The following is an 11,194-nucleotide window of genomic DNA, read 5'->3' on the forward strand; positions in this document are numbered from 1 at the left end:
ACTAAAAAATTACATTGAAGAATGTACCTACATGGTCAAATCACATCAAGTTTATGTAGGCTATATATCTATTTATTTATTGAGTTCATTTAACCAAAATTTATTTTGTTGTACTTAAAAACTGAGAATTTTTTAATTCATATTTCATAATGAAAAAACAAGTTCTATTTTTTATCCAAAAATCAATTTTTATTTATATAAATTTATTTTTTAAGAAGAATAAAAAAAAAAAAATCAGAGACGGTGCAAGTAAGAATAAAGAAAGAACATGAAGAGGAATAATAAATTTGGGCGCCCCCGGTTCACGACACCCACGCTTATTATGAAAATTCATTGCGCGATTTATTAGAAACGGCGCTCCCATTCCACCATCACTCAGCCAATTAATCGGCAATCAAAGCAATTATGACCGTTGATATTTTCCAATCCTCGTTCAATCTCAGCCGCATCATCGTCCAGTGGCGTAGAAACCGCTCCCTTACGACTCTTACCATTGATTAAATAAAGTCAATCAGCCACGTGTCGAATATCAACGTCATCCCCCGGATCAGACGGCTGAAAGTTGGCAATTTCCACTCGTACACATTGTTTATTACGTAGACGACGCTGTACTGGATCCATGAAAAATCTGCTGCAGATCGATGTAGTTTAGCCATAGGGATCACAAAAGTATATGATTGGTTGAAAAGATAAAAGGGTCACTTCATTTTACTTTCTTTTTTTTTTTTTTTACTTAATATTGCTAATTCTAATTATTTGTTTTTAACTTTAACATTAATTTAATTGGTTGAGATGCTATGGACCAAAAAAAGTTTAAAAGGTAAATATTCACCTCATATTTTGTGAAACTAAATACAAATTTTGTGGGTGATTTTTCTTTCGTTTCTTTATAAATAATTCTGGACTAAGGCTGAACCTCACATTCTTTTTTAAAGAATCATCAGATACCCAATAATAGCGAGAAGTAATGTTTGTAGTATGACATAACATGAAAATTTTTCCCTACCATGCATAATACTCGCAGGGTGATCATGGCACTAGTGATCACCTCAGTAAGAAGCAGAGACATTCTATATTATTTGACGCTTACAAGCCAACCTCACCACCACGTAGCATTTTCTCAACCTTATAGAATAAAATTTTCCCCATAACATTGACTCCATTTTTGGGTCTAGTTGGTGGACTTATTAGGAAAAGTTGGTGATCACAAAAGTTTCATCAACAACTTAGATTTAGTTTAGTTTGCCTTAAACGACACATATCTTCAAGGCAACACAGGTACAATAAAAATATCATATCTCAAGATTCATTTGTTGACATCTGGTATTTTAGTTATCAAACTCAAAACAAAAAGATCATCATAATACTTTCGAAATCGGGAGTGAGGTCGTACCCTAACTTGTAAAGGACCACATGGAAGGAAGAGAGGGTCCCAGAGGCTAGGTCGACTGGTCGGAGGTGAGAATAATTTTGGTCCTTTTGGAGCCATTTGTAACGTAATAAAGCAGTTTTGGCATTGGGCGTGAAGTATAATGTGGACCCCACATTACTTTCGTTCATCATGCGATTAGATCACAGCCGTCCATCTCTTCATTCCCTCATCCCCAACGTGGTGGGCCCCTTTTTCATTCATTGCTCATGCTCTCTATCTCTCACTCTCCTTCTCTTTTTACCAATTGTTGATTAATTATTATTATTATTTTATTATTTAAAGTTTGGTTAAATAATTGTTTTTTTTTTTTTTTCCTTTTTGGGTCTGTTGGTTATTAAATTTTTATGCACACATGAAAGGCTTTTTTATCATATTTTCATTGAAGCAATTCTCCCTTTATAAGCTTAGACGTCACATTCACTATAAGAATGTCATAATTCTCATGCATAAACATAGTATGAGATTGCCAAGTTTTTAGTTCACCTCATTTTTAAATTGTACGCTTTAAAATGTTGGATGAATCGAAGACTTGTTATATATATAATTGAAAGTTTGTTGACTTGTTAAAATTTTAGAATGTTAGCTAGACAACATGTGAGGGATAAAAATTATGCTCTAAGCCCTAAGGACCTATTTGGATTGACTATAAAAAAATGTTTTTTTTCAAAAGATTCATTTTTATTTAAATATTTTTGATAAAATCTAGTTAAAACACATTTCAAAAGTTATTTTTTAGTGGTTATCATATACTTCAATTTTTTTTCCAAATCGGCTTACTGTCAAATTTAAACACTTAAAAAAGTTAACCCAAACGCACCTTAAATGTCTTAACTCATAAGTGTTAGAGAAAGCCGTGTCAGCAGCTCAGTCAACAGTACACATACACAAAAGGCACCTCCAAGTCAGCTGCACTATTGGCAAATCACCTCCCTTCTAGAAGAGTAATTGGTTAGAAAGAATATTTACATTCAACCATTCAAAAGTATACACTTGTATTTAAAATATTCCATTCATTTCTTTATTCTTTTTCTCCAACGGCTATTTAAAGTCTTGTATCGTTTTTACCAAATACACAGCAAATATATAGAGGAAAAATTCATTCCAGAATCTTCTCTCTCCCTTCTGTTTTCTTACTTGGTATCAGAGCCATTAACGGCCAACGCCTTTTCCACCGGTCCATCTTCTTCATCCACCACTACCTTCAACAACCCACCATTAAACCAACTGCTAAATCAAATCACTACAATCAAACTCGATCGGAGCAATTACATGCTATGGAAAACTCTTGCACTACCAATTTTGAGAAGCTACAAGCTGAAAGGCCATCTCACAGGTGAAAAAATCATGTCCTTCAAAGTTCATCTTTGCAACAACTGAAGAATCAGGTCTCTTTCAAGGTGGAGACACTACCGAAAGCACCAATGAAGCTTCATTGAGCTCCGCACGCTCCAGAACGATCAACCCTCTGTTTGAACAATGGGTCACAATAGACCTTCTGCTCCTCAGATGGCTGTACAACTCGATGACCCCTGAAGTGGCTCTGCAATTGTTAGGCTTCAACAATGCAAAGGACCTATGGGAAGCCACTCAAGACCTTTTCGGTGTGCAGTCGAGAGCAGAGGAGGACTTCCTCCATCATATTTTCCAGACAACAAAGAGAGGTAACTCCAAAATGGAGGATTATTTATATACTATGAAAACTAATGCCAACAACTTAGGACAGGCTGGCAGCCCTGTACCTAAACGATCTTTGATTTCTCAGGTCCTTCTCGATTTGGAAGAAGTCTACAACCTGGTGATTGCAGTCATACAAGGAAAACCAGACATCTCATGGCTGGATATGCAATCCAAGCTCCTTATCTTTGAAAAACATCTGGAACACCAAAACGCTTAAAGGAATCTAGGCAACATTGTACCTACTGTGAACGTAGCCCAAAGTCGGAATCCCAATATGATGCTAGACAAATGAACAACTACCACTAGCCAAACTCTCGACCTCAATTTAATCAGCAACGAGGAGGAGGTAATGGTAACTCTAACTCCGGCCGAGGTCGAGGACGAGGTTGTGGACGTGGAAACAAACCCACATGCCAAGTCTGTGGTAAATATGGTCACTCAGCCTTTGTCTTCTTTAATCGGTTTAACAAGGAATTCGTTGGAAATTTTGGGCAAAACAGAGATGGACAGAACACAAACTCTGGAAACAATATCGGACCCAATCCCACTACCTTTGTAGTAGCTCAGAACTTTAACCCCTTTGCTGGACCTGAGATCGTTGTGGATCCAAATTGGTATGTGGATAGTGGAGCCACAAATCATGTTACAGCTGACTATGCAAATCTAAACAACCCGGGTGAATACTCAGGTAATGAGAATGTCATTGTTGGAAATGGTAATAAACTACAAATCTCTTATTTTGGTAATACCTCTTTGTCTGATGGAAACAACACCGTTCTACTTGAAAATATGCTGTGTGTGCCTGAAATTACAAAAAATTTGGTGAGTGTGTCTAAGTTAGCTCAAGATAACAACATTTATTTTGAGTTTCATGATGTTCATTGCTTTGCTAAGGACAAGCGTACATGTCGAACTCTTTTGAAAGGAAATCTTAAAGATGGGCTATATCATCTGGATCGGGTGGCTGTAAAGATGAATGAGGAGTTGAAGCATCGTTATCCTGAACAGAGAAGGCTTATGGACAAAAATAAGAACACCTCTGCATTATTTTTGTCTGGAAAAATAAAAAATATTAATGTAACAGTATCTAAAGCCATCTGGCATAGACGTTTAGGACATCTTTCGCAAAAAGTTTTGAATTCTATTATTAGTGATTGTAATTTGCCAATTAAACGTAATGAAGAGTCTCTATTTTGTGAATCATGTCCAATGGGTAAAGCTCATAATCTGCCGTTTACTAAGTCTGAAAGCCACGCAACAACCATTTGATTTGATTCACTCTAATTTATGGGGACCAACCCCGGTTGTTTCATCAGATGGCTACAAATATTACATCTTATTTATTAATGATCATAACAGATATACCTGGATCTATCCATTAAGACAAAAGAGTGGTGCATTTGAAGTTTTTCAACATTTTCTTGTATATGTTCAGAATCAGTTTAACAAAATAGTTAAAGTGCTTCAGTCTGATAACAGAGGGGAGTATGCTAAAATCCATCAGTTATGCAACTTAAAGCCCAGACTATCGTGCCCCTACACCTCTGCTCAAAACGGTTGAGCAGAAAGAAAACACAGACATGTAGTAGAAACCGGTCTCACACTACTACCCCAAGTCAGTTTGCCATTGAGTTTTTGGTGGGATGCCTTCCTCACAGCCACGATACTCATAAATGGATTATCAACAGAGGTACTACAAAGTAAATCCCCTGCCCCTGTTCTCTTTAAAAAAAAACTAAATTTTTCAGAGCTCAAAGTCTTTGGCTGCGCCTGCTTCCCATATCTCCGCCCCTTTCAACACAACAAGTTTAATTTTCACTTAGAAAAATGTGTGTATCAGGGTCCTAGTCAACTGTACAAAGGTTTCAAATGCCTAACCAATGTTGGCCATGTCATTATCTCTCGACATGTCACCTTTAATGAAGATGAGTTTCCCTTCACCCAATTATCTCAAGAAAATCCAAAGCACCAGCATATTCCCTCACCCAACCTCACCCTGCCTATCCCTCCACTCTTCACCACCTCAAACACTCCAAATCCTTGCCCACAGAACAACCTCATACCTGATCGTTTACCTCAACCCCATTGCTCACCAACTTCATATCTACACGATAGCTCACCTAATGCCCATTGCTTATCAAATTCACTACCCAATCGCTTACCTACTGCCCATCTCTCACCCTCACTTAATTGTCTACCTGATCGTATACCAACTTCTTCCTTACACGATCGTTCACCTCATACCGATCGCTTACCTACTGTCCATCGCCTACCCTCACTTGATCGTCTACCCAATCGTCTACCAAATTCATCCCTAAACGATTATTCACCTAATGCTTGTCGTTCTTCTACACTCGGTCGTCTACACGATCATATACCCATATCAACCCCATCTAATCGTTTACCTATCCATTCATCACCCGATCATCCACTAAACTCATTTCTAAACGATCGCTCACCTAATACCTGTCGTCTACCTACACCCGATCGTTTACACGATCGTATACCTATATCAACTCCATTTGATCATTTACTTATCCCTTCCTCCTCCGCTCGTCTACCAAACTCATCTCAAAACGATCGCTCACCTAATGCCTGTCGTTTACCTACACCTGATCGCTTACACGATCGTATACCAATATCAACACCATTCGATAGTGTACCTATGGTCTCTTCCATTCGACCTCTTCAACTCGACAGTCCAAATCCTCCTTTAGCCAAACCTCTCACCCTACCCACTCATCCCACGATAACTCGAGGGAAAGCTGGTATCTTTAAACCAAAAATTCTCACTACTTTTTCCCCTATTGACTGGTTTGTAACCGAACCCACTCAAATTCAAGACGCCATAACGTCTCCTTCTTGGAAGCAAGTCATGAACGCCGAATATGCTACTCTAATGCGGAATCATACTTGGCATCTTATACCTCCCAGAGATGAATATTGTGGGACACAAATGGGTATTCAGAATCAAGCGAAACTCTGACGGCTCAGTACAACACTACAAAGCAAGGCTTGTAGCAAAAGGATTTCACCAGAGCCCGGACATCGATTTCTTTGAGACCTTCAGTCCGATTGTCAAGCCTTTGACGATTCGAGTTATTCTCAGTATTTCTGCCTCTCATGAGTGGAGTCTTTGACAACTTGACTTTGATAATGTCTTTCTGAATGGAACTCTAGAAGAAAACGTGTCCATGACACAACCCTCTGGGTATGTAAATTCGTCCCGTCCATACCATGTATAGATGTACTAAAACAGGCCCCAAGGGCCTGGAATGTAGGTTTAACAAAAGAACTTCTTCGATAGGGATTCATAAACTCCAGGTCAGATCCTTCCTTGTTCATTTATAACAAACATTCCTATGTTATTTTTCTCCTGGTGTATGTTGATGATGTAATCATTACTGGCAATGACCCCTCAACAATCAATCATCTTATTCGATCGCTCGACAACTCATTTGTTCTAAAATATTTGGGACAACTCACATACTTTCTTGGTCTTCAAGTACACTATCTTGATTCGGGTCTCATCATCAATCAAGCAAAATATGTGGATGATCTTCTACAATGATTACAACTCACAAATCTAAAACCTACTCCATTCCCCAGTGTGCTTGGCAAACACCTATCCATTGCTGATGGTACTCCTCTCGATGATCCCTTTATCTACAGAAGCACAATTGGTGCACTGCAATACCTTACCACAACAAGACCTGATATTGCATACATCGTCAATCACTTAAGCAAATTTCTTCAAAGACCAATTGATATTCACTGGCAGGCTGTCAAACGTATCCTTCGGTACATCAGCGCCACTAAACACTTTGGTTTGTTATTCCAACCTAGCTCCGACCTATCAATCTTTGCATACTCTGATGCAGATTGGGATTCCAACATCGATGACCAAAAATCAATTGCAGCATACTGTGTATTCATTGGAAACAATCTCGTGTCTTGGTCATCCAAAAAGCAAATGGTTGTTGCTCAATCGAGTACTGAATCTGAATACTGGGTCTTAGCATACACTGCCTCTGAAGTTATCTGGCTTAATCAACTGATGTCGGAACTTGGAATGTTGTCCTCTATAAAGCCCATCATCTGGTGTGATAACTTAAGCACCGCTACGATTGCCACCAATCATGTGTTTCATGCCAGAACTAAACACATTGAGATTAACACTCATTTTGTAAGAGATCATGTTCTTTGGGGAGCCTTGGAAGTTCGGTACGTTCCTTTGGCCAGTCACTTGCCGACTGCCTCACAAAATCGCTCACACACTCTCACTTCCAGTCTCTTCGTTTCAAACTCGGCGTAATTGATGTACCCTCTCGTTTGAGGGGGGATGTTAGAGAAAGTTGTGTCATCAGCTCAGTCAGCAGTACACACATACAAAGGGCACTTCCAAGTCAGCTGCACCATTGCCAAATCACCTCTCTTGTAGAAGAGTAATTGGCTAGAAAGAATATTTACATTCAACCAATCAAAAGTGTACACTTGTATTTAAAATATTCCATTCATTTATTTTTTCTTTTTCTCCAACGGCTATTTAAAGCCTTGTATCGTTTTTACCAAATACACAACAAATATACAGAGGAAAAATTCATTCCAACATCTTCTCTCTCCCTTCTGTTTTCTTACTATAAGCCGTTGGGTTATGCTTAGTTCACTCATGATTTACCATAATTTCATTGTTATTATCTATGCTAATATTTACTTAATTAATTATTCATCTACCAACCGTTAAGAGAGAAAAAAAATTCGAATATTTTAATTTCGCATGTTATTGAATTAAAAAATACTTTTGATTCCTAATTTTTTATGAATTTAATAATTTTTAGTACTTAAACTTTAATTTAATTTGTAATAATTTAATAATAAACTTTAGTCCATAATAATTTAGTATTTTGTAATTATAAAAAATTAATTTAATTCAAATTTAATTCATGCCATGAAAAGTTCCATCGGAATCAAGAATAAAATGATTTTGTTATTTAATTACTTTTTTTTTTTGTAGTTTTATAAATGCAAATTGGATACCTTATTAATCTATATGTAATATAACTTATTACATCTTAACAATACTTTATCGACTAAATTAAATTACTTCAAATTTCAAACTACAACGACTAAGTTATTTCATATATACCAGAGTTAAGAGACAACATTGTTACAAAATTAAAGTACAAAGTCTAAAGGTATATAAAAGAAAAAAAAGTAGAAAGACTAAACCAATTCCAAACACATGACCTCATTTGATAACCATTTGATATTTTGAAAATTAAGCCTACAAATACTATTTGATCCATAACTTTCTTTGTTTTACAATTCACTTTTTTCTCCTAATATTTTTAAAAATCAAATTAAGTTTTGGAAATTAAAAAAATAGTTTTAAAAAACTTACGTTATTTTTAGAATTTAAATCAGAATTGGAGTGTTTTTATAAAAAGAATTAAGATCATGATTGAAAAACGAAACAAGCTAAAAGTAGTGTCATAACAATTGAAGTTAGGCCCTTAGCTATTAATATTCTTTCAAAGTACGCCTTTGTCTAATATGTATTTCAGGTAAGGTTTTTGGCTGGAATAGCTAAAATACAATCGTATATATAAAATAAAAATTAAAAGGATAAAATAGTAAATCCCTTAGCTCTGTGCAATTTTCAAAGTTTGTTGCTATATTTGCTTCACTAGACACGTGTGTTGTCTTTTTTTGGGTTAAATATATCATATGGTCTCTCTTCTTAATGTACATAATAAGAATTTGTATTCTTTATATCTTGGTAGAACAATTATTAAGTTTGATCATAACTAGATAAGATATATGTCGTCATTGACCAATAGATCAAAGGTTTGAATCTCACATTCTAATGCCATTGATAAAAAAAATGTTGTTAACCAAAAATTGATGTTCAATAGGTTATTTTGTTTTAGGATAAGATATCATTTTGGTCATTGTATTTTGAGTTTCCTTCCTTTTTATAGTTCATATACTTTCATATGTTCAATTTTAGTATACACTTTTAATAAATGATCGATTTTATTTTTCATCATCAAAATTGGTTTAATAATATTAATAATATAATTTTCATGTAGGAAAAAACATTAGGTGAATATATTTTCAAATTTTATAAAAGGAAAGCTAATAGAGAGAATTTTTTATATATTGATGCACACACCTCATCATGTAGTGCAGGAAAAGTTCGAAGTCATCTACACCAAAATGACTTGCACTTAAAATCATATTGGTGTGGTGTTGTGTCATGCACACTTGGATGCCTAAGTTAACAAATAAAGTATTTTGTTATGTAGGACAAATCATGATTGTGTTCCATACATAAGTGAATAGTGGCATTTGACTATTTTTATGGTTCCCATTTGACATTCCCTTGTAGAACTGGCAGTAGTGCCAGAGTGTTAACAAGGGAATGCTAAGAGAAGCAAGTATGTTAATGTCACTATGTTAGGTGGCTCAAGTTACCAATTACTCTTTTCGTATAACGAAGATGGAGTTCGATATGCTCGTTCCAACGTTCAAGGTCCATATTTCCTCTTTCAGGCATGCAGGCTTCGATGGTCTCCTTGACCAGATCTTTTCCAAGGTTGAGTCATAACAAAAATCCAACAATATACTAAAGTAGAATAGATTCCCAAACATACATTTTATTATTTAATCAATAAACTTAAGATTTATTGAAAGTATATAAATTAAATTTGGATAATTGAAAGTACATAGACTAAACTAGGATGAAACCTAAAGTAAATGATGCTGAAGTTGATGCCCTAAATCTCGTAGAGTCCTATAATTTGTAAACATTATATGAATAAACTTTTATGTGATTAATAATATATGATATTTTATTTATTTTGTCTATAAAATATGTGATATTTTAGTTGCATTAACCACAAACCAATAAACTAACATCCAAGGTTATCATTGTAACTTAAGCATGTATGTGGAGATATACAGATGAATCATGTTTAAGTGATAACCTAAATGGTTTGTGGTATATAGATAAGACTGAGTACCTTATCATGGTGACACTACGAGTATGGTTCGCTTTGTAGGTGTTACGATTGTTGTAAAGTACTACAAATGATCTAATCCTAATCATTCATGTATTAAACATGTGAGTGGAGATACTCTATATAAAAGAGTTTGTATAAGATCGGACCACGAAATTTTTGGTCTCATTATATAACACTGTTCATAATATAGACTTACATTTCACTAGGATGACCATAGGTAATGTGACCTGAATCCTGAGTAAGTTGTGAACTTTTATCTATGAGGGTGGTCCTTTGATTTGTATGGGTGAGAGTGGCCAGATCACCAACTCAACAAGTCTACCATTTTGGAGATTCGTCTGATTGGGGAGCTGGGAACACAGCTACACAATATGAAATTAACTCTTTCTCCGAAGTAGGGGTAAGCAGATAAATTGCTCCTTTAAGGGCCGATTCCAAATCTTGAACAATGTGGCGCCATATCTCTCTTGGCCCAAGAGGGGTTTAGTCATAGTGGGACTATGATTTATTGTTCATTAGAGGAATCAGTGGTACTTAAGGAGTTGGATGTAACTATAGGGGCAAAATAGTAATTTTGTCCAACTGTACTTACGAGCAATTTGCGAAGAGTTATTGTATTATTGATTGGTTATATCCAATGGACACATAAATATATCTGTAGTGCGAAGAGTGCAGCTGTCGGTCTTTAATGAAGTGTCCGACAGTTAACGGATGGTGGATAATGTAATTAAAGAGTTTAATTAATTATTCATATACCGTTGGAGCTTCAAACTACAGGTTCATAAGGTCCTCTTGATAGCTCAAAAGAATTTAGTTGAAAATCAGTTTTTGGGCTAATTTGAATTGTTCAAATTAATAAAAAGGGATTTAATTATAAATATGATATAATTAAATCGTTTCTATTATATATAATACAATTGTCATAATATATTTGATACATTATGGTTTAATGAGAGGAAATAAATATTTGAATGAAATTCAAATATATTTTCTATGAATGTGATTCATAGTTACTAAATTTAATATAAATATGATTTATATTAAATGCCATAAAATAGAG

General features: G+C 35.4%; 1 protein-coding gene across 1 annotated transcript; it reads left to right on the plus strand.

The window, feature by feature from the left end:
- The first annotated feature begins 6,303 nt into the window (after positions 1-6,303).
- On the plus strand, positions 6,304-7,424 carry LOC120089003 (secreted RxLR effector protein 161-like). The gene is made up of 2 exons (XM_039046440.1): positions 6,304-6,320; positions 6,719-7,424. The coding sequence occupies exons 1-2, from the start codon at positions 6,304-6,306 to the stop codon at positions 7,422-7,424; spliced, it is 723 nt and encodes a 240-aa protein (XP_038902368.1).
- The last annotated feature ends 3,770 nt before the right edge of the window (positions 7,425-11,194 follow it).

The sequence above is a fragment of the Benincasa hispida genome, chromosome 10, assembly GCF_009727055.1.
Source record: "Benincasa hispida cultivar B227 chromosome 10, ASM972705v1, whole genome shotgun sequence".
Lineage (NCBI taxonomy): Eukaryota > Viridiplantae > Streptophyta > Magnoliopsida > Cucurbitales > Cucurbitaceae > Benincasa > Benincasa hispida.